Source organism: Copadichromis virginalis, linkage group LG18, assembly GCF_057382275.1.
Source record: "Copadichromis virginalis isolate Kocher_CV1m ecotype Utaka linkage group LG18, C_Virginalis_male_GT1.1, whole genome shotgun sequence".
Lineage (NCBI taxonomy): Eukaryota > Metazoa > Chordata > Actinopteri > Cichliformes > Cichlidae > Copadichromis > Copadichromis virginalis.
In genome coordinates, this window is record NC_140635.1 from 11,289,463 (window position 1) to 11,313,411 (window position 23,949).

Consider the following 23,949-nt stretch of genomic DNA (forward strand, 5'->3'; position numbering starts at 1 on the left):
AAGAAGTATGACGAGAGGGGAGGAAAAAAAGAAGCACTTTCACATCTTCCTGACAAACTTGGGTCAGGAAGAACAAAATATCAGCACTGTTGGTTCCAGCAGGTGGAAAGAGGCAGAAAATTAGCTGTCACACAAAGTGCTTCTCTCCCAGTGAAAGGTCACCAGCATGGCTTTATTCTGCAAAAGGACATTTCCTGTGTTTCATACCACAGTGAAATTGCAGAAGAAAGTCTATAGAACACTTGCACGAGAAAAAGCTTCACCAAGAAGCACTTAAGATTTAATTGAAAGCAATAAAAAATATTTTACAGTTAACATTTTCATTCAGGTTCTGGGAGAGACTCAATTACTCAGCATCAATGACAGGACTGCCTCATTATGGCCAATATTAAAATTGCATCCAACCCCACTTAATGTGACAGTTATAATCTAGAATTTTAATACACATCATTTTGAGCTTTTATTGCGCTTTTTTCCTTCTTGGGTGATTATCTATCCATCCATATTTTTACTCATAACTTCTTTTCCTCATTTGTTAGAACTGTACTCACCACTTTATAAGCCAGCTAAAATTCAAGCCCTCCTAAGGGTCCCTTTGATTTATCAAAACGCTCAGGATTCAGGCTAGTTCATCTACTCTTGGTTCTGTGTGATCCCAAGCACAGAAGCCACACCCACCCGGTGTTCAAAACAGCCGTTTCAGAAGAAAGCTGGGTTTAAGGGTGTGTGAGGACTGAACCGTGAATCAACTAAAGCTATTCTAGCAGAGTCAAAATCAATTACTTAGTTCCTAAAAATGATGTGAAGAATTTGCTACCAGTTTGCCAGGGTTCAGGGTTTGATATAAAACTGAGAAAAACACAGATTAATCCTGCTGAGCCAAACTCAGGGTGACTTTGATGGCTGATAACAGAGGAAGCACGGATATAGAAAAACTTATTTTCACATACTTTTATTTCCACGGTTCTCCTAGCATTTTTTAACATTATTATTTTATTTTTTTACATAAGAACAGACTGTTATACACAGATATTGAAGCAGGGCAAAGGGGGTGAGGGAAAGAGACAAAAACCATACAAAATGGTGTCTACTCAAGCACAACAAAATCTATGTGTATAAAATTGTGTGGGTTGCTCCACTGTGGTGCACCAACCACTACCTCAATTATTTATCTTTTTTTAAATAGATTAATAAAAATACAATCTTTTAAATGGACCTTTAAGGTGGACTGCAAAATTAAAGATCTAGAGCCATGATGACTGGATCAATAAAGTAGGACAGTGTGGGTCAACGGAGCCACGCAGGAAGGGAGAAGTTGTGGCCAGGTTAAAGGTCCCTCCCCCACGCCAAAACAACAGCCTCTTTTTTTTTTCTCTTAAAAATGGCACACAGCATCTAGCGCTGGCTACTTTTCACCATACACTTGTACACTCAACATGATCAACAACGGCACACACTGGGGGCGGAAAAAGAAGAAAACAGGTGTTTGTTGTGTATTTTCCGTTCACACGCCTGCCTTCGGAAATGTTTGCTCTCCGTGCTGTAGTGCTTCTTGTTAGACATGTTTTAGTGGAGAGAGCAAAGGAAAGGGAAACAGATGAAAGTTTGTTATCTGTGTGTGTTTGAGAGGTGAAGGGGGTGTAGAGAGCAGCGTTTGTGTGACAGTGGTCGTGATGGCTCCATGCTGAAACATGGGAGCTCGATCCGTTTTAACACATACAGATTTGTCTGCAGAACAAAATGTGGATCTGCAGCCTGGGGAAAAAAAGAAGAAAACAAATGAAAACAAAAACAAAACAAAAAACACTGGCTTCAACCACAGTGTCTGCTGAACTTCACCTGCAGCACCCCAGACGTCTGCTGAGGACACCGCGGCTCATAAATACTCAATCTACGGATACCTAGCTAGAACATTTTCACTCTTGCATAACACAGAGACCACATACACGCATAAAACCACCTATGTGTATCTCAGTTGATGACTTCACAGTCCACTATGACGTGCTGGTTGGCCACCCATCACCATTAGGTGGCGCTTCACCAGACTGATCATCAATCCTCCAGTTTTGAAGCAGCACAGGGAGGTAACTGGAGGGCGATGGGGGGGAGAAACGGGGATACAGGACAGCCCTGCTGGAGTCACGGAGCTCGGGAATGTCGTGTGCCTTCTATTTTCTTTTTTTGTTTGTTTTTAAAAATAGTGTATCGTTTTCAAATCACGGATCCGTTGAATAACCTGGCTGAGGTTGAGCAGGGCTTCCCCCCCCCCCTTTTCTTTATTTTTTCCTTTTTGAAATATTTATTGAGGAACCGTCATGGCCACCCTTTGCTCAAGTCAGGGAGGTCAGTTACCAACAGCCCCCCCACCAGCAGCACTGGTCTGCTCTGAGGACCCCGGCTGTCTGCCTGCCTAATGGCCTTCCTGCCTGGCGGCGGGTTAAGCGGTTATCTTGGACTTGAAGGATGGAGCCATGCACAGAGTGGCCTGTGGGATATGTGGAGAGAGCCTGAAGCTAGGGGTGCCTGGGACCCTGTCATCTGTTGGCTGGGAAGTAATTGGGGTCCAGGTAGTTGTAACCTGTGCTCTGCGGCAGGCAGTAGTCCCGGTCCAGGAAGGTTTCTGCCTGGTACACTGGCTCCAGGTGGTGGTTAGGCTTGTGGGTCTCAGTCTTGAACAAGCTGGAAGATAAGGAAATGATACTGTAAGAACCACATATAAGCAATTTTCCAGCAAGTACATTTACTTTGACATATTGGGTCTCACACTGGAAAATTTTCACTGAGGGCTGTTTCCCCATAGATTTATATAGAACTGGAAGCCTTTTTATAACTACACTGCCACTGTGGCAGTAGCTATTTAAAGAAATGCACGTTTAAGGCACTTCAGTACTGTCTTTCTTTTTTAGACCCACGAACTACAGCCATCTTGCGTTCCATCTACCATCTATGGTAACTACACGCCATCAGACAGGTAAATCACGTGTTGTACTGTGAGATTAACTTGTAGTGTACAAAAAGAAAAACATGCAAAGTCAATGATGACTGCAGGAACCTAAAAATGTTCTGTGGAAAACCTTAAAAAATGAAACAAAAATGGGGTTCAGTTTAAACTAGCTTTTAGTGGGGGGATGAATGTTATTTAGTGAATGGCATACCACAAACAAATGCAAAACATCCTGTGTTTTCATTTCCACCATGTTAAATGTGTTAAAATGTCAGCAATATTTTCATCATGGTGCAAAGCGACCAGCACTGTGTATGACTGTTTGGTAATAAAGGAAGTAGAGCTGACCAGTCAGAGCAGTTGGAGCAGAAGTCAACAGAGTTGTCAGGCGGACAGTCCTGACAGTGCCACCGCACACCCAGGATGGGCTCCATACCACAGACGTCACACTGCACAAAACAAACACAAACATATTCATCGTCCACAGAACACACTCCCACAAAAGTATGAACATATTAACACCTTCTCTACACTACAAACTTGTTTCTGAAGGCCTTGGAGTAATTAAAAGAATTATTATTCAACAATGCCATTAAAATGTGCACATTTCTTAAGTTCATTTTAAAGCTTTAGGCAGAACTACTTCCAATATTTCACAGCCTCCAGTAGTTCTATTGGGACCTGTTAAAATATAGTTGTTACAGTTTATTTATCGTCTTATGATAACACATTAAAAAATAAATATTTCCTCTGCCGCCAACTTGAATTTATTTCCCCCTCAGGGTGCGACTTAAATGCATAACATTTTGAGGGAACATGTATATGCAGATTCCTGATCTTAATGTCATCACGGCGCAGTCTTTACCTTATAGCCTATGTGCCGGATCTCAGTCTTATCCTCCTGGATCTCCTGGAGCTTCTGTTTTTTCAGACGTTTCAGCTGTAAAAGCTCTTTGTATTCTGGCAAACTTCTCAGCTCCACAGGTACACTCTCTTCATCCTGTTCAGACAAACAGGATGTTGTTTGACAGTCATCAGGAAAACCACGTACATAATATTTCCTCAACAACTCCAAGGATCTAATCTAGATGCTTTTTACCCTGCAGACTTATTTACAGCCCGCAGCGATCAGTCTAATTTTAGCTGGACACAAGCAACGTATCGATAAGAGAGTACATACTGTCTTTCAGCCTAAAGAACAAGAGTGAAAAACATGGTGTCCTTTACAAAGACACAGCTACCTCCAGCTATTTGTATGAAGAAAAGAATAAAGCAAACAAAATGCAGCGTTTTATTTTACAACAAAAGCATCACACTTCTATGTTTTGACAAGGAACAGCTTTGTGAGTCCAGTTAGGCTGCCGACGCACTTTCCCTCAGCAGACTTTCAATCTTCCTGCAAATGCGACCAAAATAAAAGACAAGCTGGTGAAGCGAGAAATTACTGTGACCCACGCTGGCAACACCTTTTTGACTTTACTCCATACCGGCGGTGTCAGAGGTTTCGTTAATGCGCTGATGGAGACGGTAGCCTGTGTACTCAGCAGGCTGCAGCGACCTGGTTTCACTAAAAGGTTACTGCCATCAAAGGCAAGAGAAAGAAATGTCAGCTCCTGGATAATGGCGAGCACCAGGAGTTGCGCAGTTCAAACAGAACGAAAGGAAAGTCTGGTCAGGTCCCCTGCTCTGATTTAGGCATTTTTAAACAGAACAAGCAGCCGTGATTAGAGTAAAAATCAAGAGTTAAATGCTTCCCTTCACCCAAATGTGCTAAAGTGGAGCTAAAAAGAACAGTCTCTAAAAAAGCATACGCACGAGAGCAGAAGAGGAACACAGGTGCAGTAATTTTATTTAAAACCGCTTTAAATGAACTATTCAGGTATAGAAACAAATTCCCAAAAGCCCGTAACACATGCTTTTAGCAGTCTTTATCCTACAGGTCACTGCTTACATGAGAAGGAAGAGGGTAAGACTGTAAATAGACAGAAAAGAGGAGGAGTCATGAGGTTCATTATGCAGTAAAGTGACAAATAAAATGGGAAGAATCAGTGAAAACATGATAAGTCACAAGAAAGAAAGAAAGACAATAAACCTTTGAAAGAAGAAAACACACTGAAAGACAAAAGACTGACCGAATCATCAGCCGAAGGGTCCTGCACACTGTTGTAATATGCTGAGCGTTCATCATCTTCATCCATGTAGACTGGAGGCTCGTAGGAGGTCAGGAAGGTGGACGGCCGGTACAGGTGTTTGTTAAGGTGATGCTGCCGCTTGCTGGATGCCTGGAGAATAAATAGGGTTCGTTAGAAGAGCGTAAACAAGGCAAATATAACAAGCAGTTAACAAATTAAGTATGTTTGTTGTCTCTAAACTACAGGGTTGTGCAATATGAATGAAATTAGCATTATACTATTATAAAACGCATCCCTGGTGGTTATAGTCTTGGTGTGGTAGTTCATTCAAAACCAGATATAATCAAATGTAATCATAATGTCCAATTTAAATGGAAAACAACAGCTGTAACACAAGACAAAGAAAAGCTTTACTAAATGGCAAAAAAAAAATGAAGACAATCTTAGTTGATACTGTCAGCACATCTACAGTGATATCAGCATACGGTGGCTGAAAAGTACAGAGGGACTGCAGCACAGAAGAGATGTTTGAGGCAAACACGAAATGGATGACATTGCATTATTTGTCCACTTGAGAGCAATAAAAAGCTTCGTTTTCAACATCACGTTTTATCACCCTGTTCATATCTTTGCCAGCAGGCACAGAGTTTAATCCAGTCTCCAGCGAGCGCCACACAAACTCCCATTCTTATCATTAAAATACCATTTAACTGAAAGCTGATATGACAACAATGAATTAGTTACCCAGCATAAACTTTAATATTCAAAGGCAAAACCATTACTTTCAATGAGATTACTTATTCAGTATGGCTATGAGAGGGGGGGTGTAGTAATTGAGTTACCTTTTTAGTGTACATGCACAGGTTGGGTGTTCTTCCAGGCACAGGGATACCAGCTTTTGTCAGTTTGATGAAGTACTTTTGAACCCTACTGGCAACCTGGAAGGTTTTAAAAGGGAGATGGTTCTGTTAATCATTTCCAACTGAGGAGCAGCTGCTTGAAGCATAGGAGCTCTCTCTCTCACACACACACACACACACACACACACACACACACACACACACACACACACACACACACACACACACACACACACACACACACACACACACACACACACACACACACACACACACACACACACTCTCCAGGTACTTGTAGGGGGTGCAGTTAACATACAAGTCAGCCTGCCTTTTACCACTGACAAGCGTACACTTTTTCGATTTAACAGTTTGTTTTTTGCGATTTCAAAGTCACAACAGGACAATAAAAATAAAAGGAAAGATGCTTTTTTGAGCTTCTATGAGATCAAATCTTTTGGTGCATACATCTACAAATATTCTAAACTAAGCTGCTATAAAATGTAACTTAATTGAAGTTGATCCTCATTTTCTTCGTCACCTGTTTTGCTGTTCGATTGCCCAACTCATCAGCAATCTTCTGCCATCTTCTGGATTCGACTTCCTCAGGTGGGAATTTAACAAGAAGCTGCTCCAGTTTTCTCTATCAAAACACACAAAACATCAGGTTAAAATTATTGCTTCATTCTTTAATGTTTTTAATAAATCTAACAGGTGTTGACAAAAATCATGTTTTGTTTATTTGGTGGGGCGTTTTTCATTAGAGGGGATAAATGAAAAATACATAGAACTGATCACCTAATCATGGTAAATCTAAATGAAATCTATTCAATTCTATTTTATTTACATAGTGCCAAATCACAACAGCAGACACCTGAGGGTGCTTTATATTTTATGATGAAGTCCTACAATAATACAGAGAAAGCCCCAACAATCAAATAATCCCCTTTGAGCAAGCACTTGGCGACATAAAGTGCATAAATTAAGACGTATTAATAGCGCTGTACCAGTTTTAAACAGGTCTTAAGTATTTATTTTCTGAATTATGTTTGATTTCTATTTTACTTGCAAACATCCAGTTTTATGACGATCAACCTATAACAATCTAAACCACTCTTATGACAAATTGTTGCAGCGTGCTACAGAACGTATGAGCTCTTACACTCTTGCTACCTACCTGTTCTTCCACAGTCCACAGCTGGTTAAATGTGTCGGGTTTATTTGGATGACAAATCCTCCCCCTGATCATCTGTCAAAGCACAAAAGTGGCAGCCATGTTAGAAGACTGACACAAGACAAAAAATAATGGGCACACCACCATTTGAAGAGCTCTTTACATATGAACTGCCTGGCACGCTGAGTCAGTCAGTTTGACAGAGAAAGCCTGGCTGTCAGATGTGACTTGAGATGTGTCATTGGGAGGATGCAGAAAAACACCAACTCTTTTGAGTGACAAACAAAATCCTGTTAGGATTCAGAGAGTGTAGTCTGAGAAAATGCTAATGTGTCTGCACAAAATAAACAGGGAGAGCAACAGAAATAATCAAGGAGTTGTTTTCTTAGTGCTAAGTGCTTTGCCACGTCTAATCCCAGCAATCAATTAAAAGTGAAACCTTGCTGCCGATACCATGTGGGAAAACACAAACACGCACACACAAAACAGAGGCTAAGAATAAGACTTAATCAGAGGAGTGGGGGAGAGGTGTGCTCCTCATGTTTCCATAGATACCATCCTTTGTGCTCACATGCGCTGCATGTTTAACTCTGCCAAGAAGTAAGAATATGAGGTTGGAGGAGGTGTAAAATAACGTGACGATTTGTAGGGTGACCTGCAGGAGATCAGTGACTCACCAGCTCCGGCTCTTAGAAACTGATGTCACAGAACCTGCACTAATGATATACTGGGAGATAACTGCAGCTGTGATGGCAGCACCTTGTGAGTGTTGTGCAGAATCTTTTAGTAAGGACACTGAGGTGTACCTGCGTTTGCCTGCCGTTCTCGGGCGCGTCACTTGTGGGTAGAGGGGAGTACATTGTGGAGGATTCACCTTCCTTCTTGGGCTCAACGGGACTTTTTGGTCGAAGAGGCAAACCTGGATAGGGAGAACAGATGTTTCCTTTGACAACAAGAAAGGAAAAAAAATGCACATACACTTGATAATCAATCTATTAACAGCTCAAGTCATTCACACGTGCCTTTGTCAAAGATCAACTTTAGCCGCCTGGTTTTCCGTTTCTTGTCGCAGAATTCTCTTTCAAAATCCCCGAGGCCTGAGGTGTACTGCTCCCAGGCAATGTCAGGAAGCTGGACAACATGCTGAGGACACGGCAAGCCTAGATTCACCTGAGGATCGCACAAATCAAGGGCCAAAGTCAAGTTGAATCTTTAGCCTAGTTTTACTAAAGCACATCACAACAGGAGAGGAAAAGACATCCACTATAGTCCCCCCCCCCAAAAAAAAAACTCTACTGGGAATGCTTTATACACTTGAATCTGCTACTTTTCTGCTGTGCACTTCCAGGCTTTGTGCACAGCACTTAGCTGCACCAAAGGCATTGTTACCCGTTTTTGCAGCTGTTCCACAAAGCTGATGGGATCGGCAAGCGCCTCTCTCTGATGACGCGCCAATGTTTCAAGGTCCAGGATGGCCTGCGTGCGCTGAGCCTCGAGAACTCCAATAGTCTGCAGCAGTCTCTGATAACTGACACAGTGGGGAGCAAGGTTAGGCAAGAGTAGAAGGAAGACACTGCTTACATTATTTAACCTGACACTTGCAATGCTGCAGTGCATCAAACTTTTAGACCACACACCATGCATAATTCAATTGCTGAGAACCTAAACAGTTGCACAAAACATGACCCATTTTCAAAAAGTTCCAACCTATTCTGCAAAGAAAATATAAACGGTATTACTGACTCCATCTATGTGATTATCACCACAGTGGCTGGAGACTATGCATCTTCTTAAACCAGATGCTATAGTAAAAGCCTAAAAAGTGTAGAGTTACTGATCTAATGAAGCCCATTAGGGACTCTAACTGCACATCTCTCAGATTTCAGACCAGATATCAAAACCTGTGCATGACAAACATTTGGGTTTTGAAGCACTTCAGGAGCCTTGAGTGACCTTTCCTCTCACACTCTCTGGGGCAATGGGAGAACTGCAAACTGAGCTGTCAATGACTAATTGTGCTAGTGACTCAGAGTCCTTACAGTGCGAGCAGAGCCCCAGGAATTGACAGGAACGTGACAGCATCCTACACAGCTATAAAGTAATGCAGGTGCTCAGTGGAGCAGAGTGGATCAATCTCTACTAACACAACATGAATGAAAATCAATGCACAGGACACAATTTCTACGACAGAAGTCAGCTTTGTTTAAAGTTGTGTTGGGCTTCTTGGCTTGTACAGCATCCACTTGATCTATGCATCGATGAAAATTCAGTCTGTCTATGCATTAGTGGCATCAAAACTACTTTCTGTGATACTAAGCGACTGTGATTCAATGTATTAAAAAAAAGGAAAAAAAAATCTGCAAAAGAAAGCAGTGAGAAGATCCATTTTGAGGGAGACTTGGCTCTTCTTCTCACCACTCTGGACACTTGGAGAGTGTCCAGAGACAAGTCTGGTGTTCCATTGCCACCTACTGGGCCCGAGGTCCACTGACAAACATCACTGCCAAAGAAAAGCTGGCCTGTACAATATTAGTGCAATGTTAATGTCTGATAATTGAGAACAGGGATCTACTTAATATGTTTAGGACAGAGACATTCGTCAAAATCCACAAAACTGGTGCAAATATAAGATGTATGAATCAAATTTGTGCCAATTCTCCACGTTCAGCAACTCCAAAGTGCCTCGTCATGCCTTCCTAAAAATGACTCCTGGCTGCATTGATCGGAGGCTTTGAAATTCTCCTTACTCAGCACAACCAAACCTTGGCATGGCACCGAAACTTGATCAAATTATCAGGCAACACAAGAGCAGTGAAATCTTATTCTAAGCCACTATCCGAATATGAAACATTTACGGATATTAAGTGTTCAAAGACAAAAGAACCCCAGCAGATTATGTCTCAAAGTCCTCCTCTACCCCTCCTCCTGTGAAGATGTACAGCAAATCAGACAACCTGCCACAGCGCAGTTAGCAGAGCCTGACTGAGCGCGGCATGGGACATGTCCACCAACATAAACATCTCATCTTTCAGGACAAATAACAAAAAAAAAAAAAAAGAAAACCACAAACAAAGATCAACACTGAGAAATCCTTTCTCTAAGAAACAGCTCAACGTACCGAGAGAAGAGATGACAAGAAGCAATCAGCATAGTAATTTTACAATCTCCTCGGGCTTTGGAAGAGTGACAAGTGGCAGTTAATTCACACAATAACGGTCCCAGATTGAAGGTGGAAATTAACTGCTGAAACATGGGAAACCTAAACAATAAGGCGGGAGCTATAGTTAGACGTTCCCGCAATTACTGGTGGACATATTTAAGCATTCTGTCTGCGAGTTGGCGGTGTAAAAACCCACGAGCTTCAACAGTAATTCAGCTTGTAAGCTTGAAAGCAGACTTGTAATCTGCTTTCCAAAAAGACTGTTCAATGTTTTCTTTTCATTATATTTACAATGTATTGTTTGTTTGTTTTAAACTCTCCATTCTAACGTGTGATGCAACCAGGATCTTCACACAGACTTCTGTGGGTGTATTCATCTTTATTGCACTATAGTACAATTTCTGAGCTGTTTGTCACTGACTATGTTTGGCCCTTTTGCACTCAGAGGCTCCTCTTTGGTGTTTCCATACATTACTGCAGTACAAGATCTACTTTTGAAGGCTTATCTATACAATGTTTATATGTATTTTGTACATATCTTGTGTAAGAGTGATAAAAACCTCAAGCCAGAAATAGGTGAGATACACTGCCCTGCTATATTCTTATATATTTCATACAGACTTGAACAAGCTCCCCTATAGTTGAACAGGGCCTACATTGTGAATACTGCTGAGAATCGGGACTAGGGCTGGGCCATATCATACAGTTCATGGTAATACCGGTATAATGTTGGGCAACAATAAGGAAATGAAATATCGCAATAGAATACGGGTAAAACGTGCATGCGCAGTGCCTTTGTTTTCAGACGCACATGGCGGAAAAACCATGGCGGCGACGCAGAATGAGAAGGGCGAAAGCGGATCGTTAAATGAAACGGATGAACCAGAATTGGTTTGGAAAAATGCTGCAACTTCACTGGTGTGGAACTGGTTCAGCTTTCGTCCGTCAGATACACAACAAAGCACTATTTTTGGTAGAGCATGCTAGCGGGCCGTCATTATTACCGTGTTTTTTGGAAAATACGGCACACTTAAAATCAATCCTTTGATTTTTCTGAAAATCGACAGTGCCCCTTATAATCCCATGTGCTTTATGTATGAATTCTGTTTGTGTTTACTGACCTTGAAACGATTTTATGTACACGGCGCTCGAAAATCTGTCAAATGTTTCAGTACGACTTTGCTAAGCTACGAACCTGCACCGCTTGATGGATTGTCGGAGCACTACGGCTGTCGTAGGGAGGAGCCTCGCGGAGTGATACGTACTGTGCTTCAACATAATATTACTGTATTGTGTGTGTATAACCTCTTTTTAAGTTTTGTGGATATTATACATGGTTATGCTGAGGACATGTCGGCCAGTTTCCACTGGAAATGCCTTTTGGTTAAACTGTCAGCCAGGAATTTGCATTTGCACTGTTACGTTTTTATATAACTTTAATGCACATAAAAAACAGCTGCTTGTTTAAGTGAAAATACATTATTAGTGCAAAAAACCCCATCAAAGTTGTGGAGTTGTAAAGTATTTTGTCTAGTGTCAATTATATCGCCAGTTATATCGTTATCGCAAATTTTCAAATGTATATTGTGATAAATATTTTTGGTCATATCGCCCTGCTCTAATCGGGACCATTTTTATTCGTTTAGCCTTTTTACCTAACTGTTCTTTATTTATTTTTTTGTTTGTTTGTTTTTTGATGACTACAAAGCATATTTGTAATTTAAGATATATAGTAACCACCCTGCTCTTTTTCTGACTGTTAATTATAGGGTATAGGGTTCAGTTACATGTTCTGACTGGATCCTTTTCCTATGTGATAACACAAGTACAAGTTACCCTAGCCAGGCAAAGGTTAATTATTCATCCTTGAAGGAGAAACGAAGGGTTATTGAAATCATTAACAGAAAAGGAAGAAAAATATTGCTCTACTTGTCAAATCTTTGCCTTTTTAAAAAAAAAAACTAAATAGTGAAATTTTTACCTATTCAGACCTCAAATGTATCAAGCCAGGGGGTTAGAGGTTTTCAATAAGGAAAGGTCATAGGGTCACTTCACTTTAAAGAGTCAAAATCCAAAAACAGTTTTCATATTATTTGTATATAAACTTAAAAATGCTGAAGCATTAAAAACATTAGAATAATCTTGGAAAAGAAAAACCCTCAGTACTTCAAATGCATCGCTGGTTGATCAAAAATATATTGATAAACATTTGCAAGAGCTACATCAACAACAGATTAAGAGAGCACAATCCACAGGGGAGCTCCCACATACTCTTTGTTGTGTTTAAGAGCCAAGTGGTCCGACTCGAAGTAATACACGTCTGGCTCCTCTTCCTCCTCCTCCTCCTCCTCCTCCTCCTCCACAGCCTGGCTTTGTGTCAACTCCTTGCTGTGTTCGGCCTCTTTCCCCTCTATAAATCCACCATCCTCACCACCTGCCCTGTCCCCAGGATCCCCAGACACCGGCTCCTCATTGGAGTGGCCAATAGAGTCTGAGGGAGCTGGCTCTTCCACCATAGGGCAGTCCTCCTCCTCCAGCCCAACCACCACCTCCCCCTCTTCCCTCAAGGGACCATTGTCTCTGGGAGGAGAGCTGGGCTTGGAGGAACAAGCTTTTCCACTGGACACAGCCCTTCTGGGTGAAGTCCGCCGAGTGTATCTGTGTTCATAGAGCTCTGTGAAAGAGGTGGATGTGCTGGAAATAGAAGGGTTGCACTCTGGCTCTGTGGGGGAAGGGGGTGTTGTTAGTGGGGATGTGGTTTCTCCTGAGTTGCTGTTGTTGTTGTGGATTGGACTACTGTTCATATTAGTGGTGGAGAAGGAGGTGGAGGCAACAGATTCCTGCACTGGTGTCAGCAGCCGTCCATTCGTGTCGCTCTCGCTATCCATCACCTGCTCCTCATGAGCCAGACAGAACGAGTCACCTACTACGTCAACCTCCATCTCCTCCACTTCCTGCTCCTTGGCCACTATCAACTCAGGGACAGAATCATCCAGAACACCCTCAGATATTGGTGCAGATGAGGATGGCAATTCTCCTGAGCCAGAAACCTCCATATGCCCAGGGACAGAGTTTCTACAAGGCACAGCGGGATCAGGGGATGAGGGAGTCCCTGTCTGACTGCCGTTGAGCAGGGACGAGAAATTAGTATCAGGGGTAGGATTTGAACTAGACTTTTCACCAAGCGTGTTTGATTCCTCTGTGTTATTTTCTCGGAGTCCATTAGAAGCTTTGTGGGCATTTGGGAACTGAGAGGCCCCATCACACTCCACATGACCATCCTCTGCATCGTCCCCTGTGAGCCCACCTTCCTGTTTACTGAGGATAGGTGAGGCAGGAACTGTGTTAGCAAAGTTCTGGCTGGGTAATTCCTCACAACTGTTGTCCTTGCTAAGCTCTGGGACTGAGTCAGGACTTTCGGGTTTCACAAGCTCAGGGTCCTTCTCCTGTCCCTGAGACTCTCCAGAGCGAGAGCATCGCTTGGCCCTTTTAATTTGAGGAGAGGCATCCCGCGCCCCGTTCCCTCCATCACAGTTCTCTGACTTTTCAGGGCTAATGTCTTTTTCTAAACATGACTGGCCTCGCTTCCTGGAACTGGTCCATTGATCGGCCTCTACCAGAGAAGCATCAGAGTGAGTTACATTTCCCTGCAACAAGGCCTGTTGTTGGCCATCCTGCGAATAAGTGTCCGGTGTCTCATCATGCTTTGTCTCCTGTTTAGCATCCTGCTTTGACTCCTGCTTAACGTCTTGGTTTGACTCCTGTTTTGTCTCGTTTTTTGATTCCGGCTTGACGTCCTGTTTGGTGACCTGCTTCGACTCTGGCTTGACGTCCTGTTTGGCGACCTGCTTTGACTCCGGCTTGGTATCCTGTCTGGGAACCTGCTTCGACTCCGGCTTGACATCCTGTGTGACGTCCTGCTTCGACTCCGGCTTGGTGTCCTGTTTATTGTCCTGCTTCGACTCCAGCTTGACGTCCTGTGTGACGTCCTGCTTCGACTCCGGCTTTGTGTCCTGTTTGTTGTCCTGCTTCGACTCCGGCTTGGTGTCCTGTTTGTTGTCCTGCTTCGACTCCTGCTTGGCGTCATGCTTCGATTCCAGCTTGGTGTCCTGCTTGTTGTCCTGCTTCGACTCCTGCTTGGCGTCATGCTTCGATTCCTGCTTGGTGTCCTGCTTGTTGTCCTGCTTCTTCTTGGGCGAACGGGCCCTTGGCAGTGGAGACACTGAGGTCTCCTCTGGCTGGGCGATGCTGCGGTTCCTGAGGGTTCGACCACAAAAGTTCTCATCCAATCCATTGAGCCCCACTGATGACCTTGTGACGCGCGAGGAACGGGATGCGGCCATACTATGGCGAGTGCCTACAGTCTCCTCATCTTGGTGCTCTCTCCTCTGCAGCCAAATGCGGGCACCTGCAAGATACACATGGAGAAACTTGCACTTAAATGTCAATCTAACAACTGAAAGCTATAAACATATGCAGCTCACTGTTGCATTAACATCACAGTTTTCAGTTTGACTGGTTTCACTGGACTTGCATGCTAAAAATGAATGCATGAACAGTACCCTGTGGTGTTTCAAACAGAAGCATGTACCAGAAGGCCTTTGTTAAATACCACTCGGGTCATTGCTCACACCAGAGGGGTATTGATTTATTCTGTCATTGTAGCTAAGCAACACCTTCTGTCCATAGGCAAATCTAGATGTCTTATACCAGGTCAGTACACAGGGAATAAATTCAAAAAGGGGGGGAGATCTTACACTCGCACAAGGAAACAATCATGTCAGATGTTCCTTTGTGCCTAAATGATCAATCAGTCTGTACACACGCCTCAAATGGCACAGCTTTGAGGCTCATTTGTATGTGACTACAGCTCAGCAAGCATTTTAAGATATGAAAAGACCACAAGCACAGAAACAAGGCGTTTAAAAAAAAAAAATCCATCACACAGATTGTGTATGTCTGTTACAGCAAGGGAATATGTATTTCCTCCTTGCAGGCATTTCTGTTTTTTGTCACAAGTAAAATAAATGTAGTTTAAAGGTTGACTGATTTCTGACACTATAATTCTCACATCCAATTCAACAGAGATAACACTGCAGACACTGTTTTGTCATCATACACTGCAGGCCATTTATCTCTTCATAACAGGTGTGCCAACAGGCTGCTATCCTTCCAAAACTTATCACAACATACAAAAATTAAAATTCTCTGGGAACAAAAATTCTACATATAAACCATCATCTGCATATAAATGGAAAGCCATTTTGTGCCTTTTAAAAATAGAGTAAAGGGGGGATGAGATATAGGGAGAAAAGCAGAGGTCAAAGTATTAATCCCTGTGGTACCCCACATGAAACTAAAGCTGAGGATGATCTGAAATCCAAAGGACTTGCACAAAACGTTCTCTCAACCAGGTAAGACCTAAACCACTGAAAAGCAGTACCACGAATACATAGTTCATAGTACCGTCAGTAGCTAGTTATTACACATGTAATATTACACATCAGGCAAAGTGTCTTCCTAAAGTCTACCCATATTTTTTTCTCCATATACAAGAAAAAGTCTCAAATCATCTTAATATTTCTCTTCACCTCTCTCTGATGTGATCCATTTGTGTGGGTGATGGCTGACCCGCACTATATTGAAAATACAATAGCAACTCATCTGCAACTAAATGGTAAATGAGCTGGTTCTTATACAGTGCTTTTCTACTCTACTTGAGCACTCAAAGCGCTTATACACCCAATTACGCACATTTGTACAAGCACTTTTTCTACGTAAAAGTGGGTTTTTTTAATCTAACATTCAGCCCCTGATTATCTGGTGACTGCAATGAAAAAAAATCTGTTTGCTGTCGGATTGCAAGTAGCTGCGGCAACCAACTGGTCACCCAGAGACTGAACCTCAACCTCTAGGCAATCCCTTATGGCTGCAAGTCGATTACAAAGGTAACCTATCTCCAAACAAATTGTCGTCTGACTCTCACTGACTGGAATCACTCTCAAACAGACTAAAGTGCAGACACGGAAAACTGGAGACCCGACAGCCAAGTATTCATTCCTGTAATCCTTCTTCCAAGTTCACCACCTGGTGCACATGGATAGTTTGTGCATTATAATGTAAATTACCAAATTTCACATGGACCCTAGCAGACTGTCATACAGTTCATGAATACAGACAGATTCCCAACACATTGCAATCAGCCTGAGTCAGTCTGCACTGATGGGCAAAACTTAACTGTTTGTAGTCTGATAGTATCCCTATATAAAAGCAAGACTGCCAATCACCGATATCATTTTGTAGTTAAATTGCCATCACACAGCAACTATGTCACAATTTGTAGAGGTATTTATTAACGTGTTTTAAATCTATGAGATTCTGAATGATTTTTAATGTGAATTTCTCTGTATATAGATGGCAACGGATTTGCCATTTTCACCAATTTATCACAGTGAACTGTTGTATTGTCTCAAACAGATTTCATGTAAATGCTAACTTGACCCAATTGATTCGCAAATTTATAGCAGACTTGTTGCTCTTTTATCATCATTTTGATTGAGTAAAGTTGCTTCGAAGACTGCAATCAACTGTGAGTGGTTGCAGACGTCATCATCATCTTTGAAGCAATTCCACGGCAGCAAGATCAGAAGTTCATTGCACACAGCTGCAATAATTTTAGTCATGCTGCAGTCTCCAACCACTGTTTTTTCACAGGTGATTGCAACATGAGGGAAAAGGAGAAACTAGTGCCACTATTAGGGAGTTAGGAAAATAATGGTTTAGTCGAGCCTGATGTTATATTAAACATAAAGAATGATTCCCAGCCTCTTCCTCAGGCAGGCCATCGTTTTAATTTAACACTGATATCAGCAGAGACCCAAAGCATCGCTATTAAATCAGTAATACAAAAAACTGGATCACTGCATCTCTAATAAATTCACACATATAGACAGCTAGTTCTTGTTTCTCTCAGCATTTTTTTTTATGAAGCATATTGCATAAAGATCATGGAAACAAATTAATACAATTTCTCTCTCATATATCTAACAAAAGTCATGGAAGCATTGAAAAAAAAAACAACGAAGGAGCTTTCAAATTGTAATTACAAAAACAGTTTACACTAGATTATGTTGTCTTACAAAGTTATTAAAACAAAATAAGTCAATTAACTCCACAATCAACAACTTCAAAAAAAAACCCAAACCAAATACATAAATACCTTACTCTAAGTACAAAGTATTAATAATCAAGTTATAATTGCCCACAGAAAAATGCAGCTAATGAAAGGGAGATTGTAAAGTTCCTGCTCCAGTTAGGAGACTTGCTGCTGACACATCCTCTGCATCATGGTCCAACTAATAAATCTAACCACAAGGACAATAAAAACAACATGTTAGAGGTCATATTAAAGTGACATTCAGCAAGGTATGATCTCACTGGATGTCCTTTTATAGATGATGGGAAACAGTAGTAGCCATATATCTTGGGGACAAATCGCATCAATTAGCGCCATGGACGAGGTGCTCATTTACATTAATTCCCAGTACATCAAACTGTGAACCGACCTCCGTCAAAAGTGATTTAAAAGCTCCTTGTCTCCCATACTCGGACAGTCCCTCCCTTTTCCCACACTGTGCTAACACAGCACCATCAAAGCCACAGAGGCTACTCCGGCTACAAATACATTTTGATAATACTCCTTCAGGGAGCTAACAATAGTCACCTGAAATGAACACTACCACATGCACATATTACTCACACTCTGCTAAAGAGCCCAGCTGAGAAAACTAATGTGATTTGTCCATGCATAAAATAAAAGAGAAAGAAAAGCAGAACACGGGGAGCAGGAGGAGCAGGTTTTTTTCAGACAGAGCGCTCACCCTTTGACTCAACACGACAAAACTAATTAAGCCGGCTCATCTGACCTGCTCCCAAAAACTAGGAAAGCTAATCACTACATCAAAAATAATTAGTGCTACAGCTGGGCTGAATAACTTTATAAAACATTTGATCACACTTCCACCTTCCTAATAATTAACACGTTCCTGGCTTAACTCACAGGGCCTATCTTAATAGTTAATATTAAGTTCAATGTTGCATTCGGGTACCAGATTCCACAGTTATTAAATTAAAGTCGTCATTACATTGTAAATCTGACTAGCCTGCCCAACATCAGGTTCAAACTACAGTCAGACATGCCTAGCAGAAGTGCAATGACTGGAATGTTATAAAATCAGGTGACTTGCGTATTTTCCCATCCCGGCTGTTACCGAGTGGGTACAGACGAAGGCGTTCTAGAGTAACAAACATTAAACATCCTCAATGACATGACTCTCCTTGGCTGTGGAGCCTGTAGTTAGCAGGCATTAAACTACTCGCCACAACAGTGATTTCCTAAAGTATAAACACTGTGCAAGTTAAAGTGTGTTTATTTTATTTAAAAGGGACATTAACATGAGCAAATGAGACACATTTAGACGGCTTGTTTCATTTTCATCTGCAGTACCCAGCAGGCTAACTGCATTTAGAGAGAGCAAACAAAAACAAACAGAAAAGAGCAAGAATTATTTGAATGTTAAAAGATGTTACCATATAACATATTAAACGAACGTTAAAGATCATTTACAAAACAGCACAGACAGAAAACAACACAAACATGACTACTGAACCAGAGGCGGTGTCACCGTTACAATGACACCACTTCCTATTATGACAGCATTTTTGATTATCCAGGAAACAGTGATTTATAAAAAGTATGTTAGTCAGTTCTGTGGGTATAGTATTCCAGGTATGTGCTGCTCCATAAGAGAAAACAGTCTGCCCAGAAACACTTTCTCAAAAAATACAAAAACAGTTTAGATCAGTAATTGCAAAAACTAGCAAATATAAATAGATTTATAGGAGACAGAAATTCACAGATTGTTTATGTTGCAGGGTTCAACATAACCAATGGCTCTATGGCCCAGGGCCAGTAAATATATCTGATTAGTCAGCTGCTGGTCCATTTGAGTGTTTCCATCACAGCAAAATGGATGAAGCAAACATTTGATTGTCCATCTTTTTTTTTCTTAATGTCAGTATTTTCCCCTTGTAGTCTAAAACAGTGGCTTTCAAACATTTTATGACCAAGTCACACCAAAAGGCAAGCCTTCATACCATCTGTACTATCTTCCAGTTGTCTTTTAAGTTGTATACTGTCAGATGACAGCATTCTGGATACCACATTTTCAGCATCTGCAACTACAAGACACCTACGATTTAGATCATTCCTTTTTTGTGCGAAAAGAACCATGCATCACAATATAGTTGACACAAAATCCCAAGGCACACCTGGATTTGTCTCAAGGCAAACTAATTGGGAGTAGGGCTGGGCCATATTATACCGTTCACGGTAATACCGGTATAATGTTGGGCAACAATAAGGAAATGAAATATCGCGATAGAATATGGGTAAAACATGCATGCGCAGTGCCTTTGTTTTCAGACGCACATGGCGGAAAAACCATGGCGGCGGCGCAGAATGAGAAGGGCGAAAGCGGATCGTTGAATAAAAACGGATGAACCAGAACTGGTTTGTAAAAATGCTGCAACTTCACTGGTGTGGAACTGGTTCAGCTTTCGTCCGTCAGATACACAACAAAGCACTATTTTTGGTAGAGCATGCTAGCGGGCCGTCGTTATTACCGTGTTTTTTGGAAAATATGGCACACTTAAATTCAATCCTTTGATTTTCTGAAAATCGGCAGTGCCTCTTATAATCCTGTGTGCCTTATGTTTGAATTCTGGTTGTGTTTACTGACCTCCAAACGATTTTATGTACACGGCGCTCGAAAATTTGTAAAATGTTTTAGTACGACTTTGCTAAGCTGTGAAGCCACACCGCTTGATGGATTGTCGGAGCATTACGGCTATCGTAGGCAGGAGCCTCGCGGAGTGATACGTGCTGTACTTCAACATAATATTACCGTATTGTGTGTTTATAACCTTCTTAAGTTTTGTGGATGTTATACACGGTTGTGCTGAGGATATGTCGGCCAGTTTCCACTGGAAATGCCTTTTGGTTAAACTGTCAGCCAGGAATTTGCATTTGCACTGTTACATTTTTATATAACTTTGATGCACATAAAAAAAACAGCTGCTTGTTTAAGTGAAAATACATTGATGATTTTATTTGCACTAATAAAATTGCGGAGTTGTAAAGTATTTTGTCTCGTGACAATTATATCGTCGGTTATATCGTTATCGCAAATGTTCAAATGTATATCGTGATAAATATTTTTGGTCATATTGCCCTGCTGTAATTGGGATTCACTGATATAAAAGTGTAATACTAAAGGAAGCATATGAAGCTATTAAAAGAATGCAGAGCTTGTTAGTGCCACAGGAAAACACTGAAGGCGGCTATGACTGTGAAGCAGTCGTGAAGCTGAACCTTCACACATTTGCAACTGAAAATAGAATTGTGCACAAGCTAAAATACATTTCAAGGTTAAAATTATATAAGGTTCATTCCAACAAGTGCTTCTTTTTTCGGTAAAAAGGTTGATGAAAACAGTCATTATAACACAGGTGTAAATTATGGTGGAGCTGCAGCTTCTACACACACCCCAAGAAGCAAATGGGCAGTGTTTGCTTCCGTGGTGGAGCCTATACCTCCTAACATTTGTTTTAAAGGTTTTGTTAGCACCTACCCAAAACAGAAATCTATAAATTCTGCAATATTTTATAAATTAAGCTACTCAGCCATATATAAAAATATTAAAGCTTAAAATGTCTGTCGTTCCCCAGGGTACATCACTGTGTTAACTTTTACTGCAGACCAAACCTGCTTGGAAGCAGTTTTTGATGGAGATTACAAATGAGCGTGTGTAAAATTGCCACATACTGACAAATAAATCCTACAGAAAATAGGATCACCACTCCTGGAAGAAACCTGAGACCGCAGGGTAAAGATAGTCTGAGGGTCTTAAGTTTTTCAAGAGCCCTGATAAGAATCAATAAGAAATATAAGTTACCAGAATCAACTTTAGTCATGCTTTTTTCCCCATTGCGACAACTGTTAAATGATTCTATTGTTCTATAAGTCTTAATTATATAATCCTTATATAGAACACCAACTTGTACTTATTAACCTTAAAATAAAATCTGAGAAGGATGAGCCTACTTTGAATTTATGTTATTTATTTTGTACTTGCTCTTAAACAATTAAACACCACAGAGGCTGCAGCTGTAAAAATAAGGCTATAACTTTCCTGCTTTCCTTAACTTTCCTTTCCTGCATGTCTAACATAAGAATTTAATGGAATATGCAGTAATCTGTCAGAATCTCATGTGTTAATGACATAGCCACAATGCTGATGTGTCTATTAACTTACACGGTTACCATTTTTCCAATTTTCCTTCCATGCTTCAATTAGGCTAGACTTTATTAATACAAAAATCAGTGGCTGTGCTGACAGCAGACCTGTCCGTGTTTGCGGCTGGTCAGACGCTGCTGCCGCCACCGTACCTTTCTAGGGAAAGGAAACTCTTTTATAGGATGCTTCGAGCTTTTATACCCACCTTTTTATACCCACTTGAAAAAAAGATTTTTTTTTTGGTGATAAACCACTCTGTGACTAAACTGCTCATAAGTCATGCCAGCATTACAGCCATTATATCAGATTAAGAGCCACAAGAAGACACTGTTTTGGTTAATTTGCATTTTCTCTCTCTAGTATATGAGAGAGTAGACTCAGCCAAGGATACATGGTTGGGATTCATGTTTGCTTCCTATATAAACATTTGACTGTGATGTATTCTTCTCCATGAAATAAGATGTATTAATCTCCTGATCTTTCTAGAAACACACCAGCCATTAAACCCACAGCTGCCAATTTACCACAGTAAGGTGTGACAGTGTTATTTACAGTACTAACACCATATTGCAATGTACAGTCACCGATCTTGACACGCCGAGATCAATTTGTACTCACAGATATCCAGAGCATAAGCAAAGATTTTGAGTGTGAAAGACATTGTATGTAATTAGAGGACCCATGTGTTACTGTACTCTCAAATCAACCCACTTCCTGCCCCTCTCTAAAACGCTTGTTTGGTTGTAGAGTTATGTTAACACGTGGTGTTTTTGCCTGCACTGTCTTGACAGATGTCTCATTTGCCATCACATAAAGAAGCACTGCTTTCACTAAGATAGCAAGCCTGTAAACTCCCAAAGCTGTGCACTAATAATAAACACGCAACTCACGAGCAAACTCAACTGTTAGCAAACCAGCTAATCTAAACGTGGGTAACAGAGTTTGGTATGATGCATGTGTTTTCCGATAAATAAACGAGCTCTGTGCCATTTTACCGTCCTGCTGGGCTCATCGTCTCCGCTGCCGACCTGAAGTTCAGCACTTCCACTGGGCCTACTGGCAACCAAACATCCGCGAAGTGGTGCTGGTGCACATTCCGATGAGAATCGCTCAAATCCCTACATCTCAGCTAAATCAACTGCCGCGAGCTCCAAGCCCACGAAGTTGGGAGGCACGAGGATGCTGTTTAAACTGACGACGAGACTGGACGGGGGCGCAGCAACAGCAGCAGCACGTGCCAGCCGGCTGAGTTGAAGACTAGTTTTTGCAGCAAAAAAAAGTTCACGATTAAAACTCACGACCACACGTCTGGACAGAAACAACCCAGTTATTTCACAGGGAGATTGCGAATTAGCTAAACGTTAGCATGCTCCAACTTCCAAGCAGACCTCAGTTGACCTAGCATGCCGTTTAGCGGGCTAACCATACAAAACTAACTTACCGTTAGCTCTCGGGGGTTAATTTTAAAAATATATATATATATATATTAACACTTGAGACACCAAGCCGCAGGCTGTGGCACCAGCAAAATTAAATTATAAATTATTATACACGCTTCCTGTGACACTCAACGGACAAAGTGCTGCAGTCTAACGGAACATTTTCCCCTCTTTCTGTTGTGCTCGACTAGTTAGCCAAGTTGGCTAACGTTACCTGTGCTAGTTCTCCCGTTAAGAGAAGAATCGTGGCGATTCCTGATGAAGCCCCTCTATTACTGACACCTAGCACATGCTAGCTAGCGCGACATCGGACAGGGGCGTTAAAGCCACAAATAAGACAGCACGTAGATGGAAGAAATCGCCGCTAACACGTTTTCGCCGAGGTTTATATGTCCAGCACTGAGAAGTAGCATGATTAGCAACCAAGTACTTGGTAACCAGCTAGCAGCCGAGGCTAGCCGCAGCAACCTGGCATTAGCTCGGCGAGCTAGCTGATTGTTCCGCGCATAACTTTGCCGATGTATTTGTGTACTGCCAGCAATGGCGGTCACACACATTTTGAGTGGGCTAATAAATTCAGGTTCTGTCGTTTGCTCCACCACAAGCAACGAACTGGAGGCACACTTCTAAACAGCTTTTGTAGCTTAAGAATTACACATACCTCACTTCCGTAAATTTGCTGCACGCTCGGCCGCAGCCATGTTTTCAATCCAGTCAACTAGTCGGGGTGTGTGAGCAGCAAGCGCTCTCTCGTCAAAATGCAACACTATCCTGTACATTTTTAGAGTGCCTCTCACTCTGCAACATTTCCTAATTTATGGCTTATTGACACTTTAAGGAGAAACAACATGCAGTTTAAGAGTGACACAATTAAAGAGTGGGC

The 23,949-nt window shown here is 41.6% G+C and overlaps 1 protein-coding gene across 5 annotated transcripts; it reads right to left on the minus strand.

Moving 5' to 3' along the window:
• Positions 1 to 228: 228 nt before the first annotated feature.
• On the minus strand, positions 229 to 23,864 carry zzz3 (zinc finger, ZZ-type containing 3). Of its 5 annotated transcripts, XM_085438594.1 has the most exons (13): positions 23,281 to 23,662; positions 22,623 to 22,884; positions 12,542 to 14,678; positions 8,500 to 8,638; positions 8,133 to 8,280; positions 7,917 to 8,029; positions 7,114 to 7,185; positions 6,478 to 6,579; positions 5,919 to 6,014; positions 5,077 to 5,226; positions 3,810 to 3,944; positions 3,293 to 3,393; positions 229 to 2,679 (listed from the first exon to the last, which is right to left on the minus strand). In XM_085438594.1, exons 3-13 carry the CDS (start codon positions 14,611 to 14,613, stop codon positions 2,535 to 2,537), a joined length of 3,273 nt encoding a protein of 1,090 aa, XP_085294720.1. In that variant the 5' UTR covers positions 14,614 to 14,678; positions 22,623 to 22,884; positions 23,281 to 23,662; the 3' UTR covers positions 229 to 2,534. The 5 variants fall into 5 exon arrangements, with proteins under 5 accessions (XP_085294720.1, XP_085294721.1, XP_085294722.1 ...); XM_085438595.1 differs by lacking the exons at positions 22,623 to 22,884; positions 23,281 to 23,662 and adding an exon at positions 23,728 to 23,864; XM_085438596.1 differs by lacking the exon at positions 22,623 to 22,884.
• Between the last annotated feature and the right edge of the window lie 85 nt (positions 23,865 to 23,949).

What these genes read in the sequence shown, in the direction of transcription:
- zzz3 (XM_085438595.1), bottom strand. Translation starts at nt 14,613, where the DNA reads ATGGCCGCATCCCGTTCCTCGCGCGTCACAAGGTCATCAGTGGGGCTC. An exon ending in TGGAACAGCTGCAAAAACGG is followed by an intron (nt 8,281 to 8,499) that starts GTAACAATGCCT and finishes TGCGATCCTCAG; the next exon opens with GTGAATCTAGGCTTGCCGTG. An exon ending in AAAGTTGATCTTTGACAAAG is followed by an intron (nt 8,030 to 8,132) that starts GCACGTGTGAAT and finishes CTCCCTATCCAG; the next exon opens with GTTTGCCTCTTCGACCAAAA.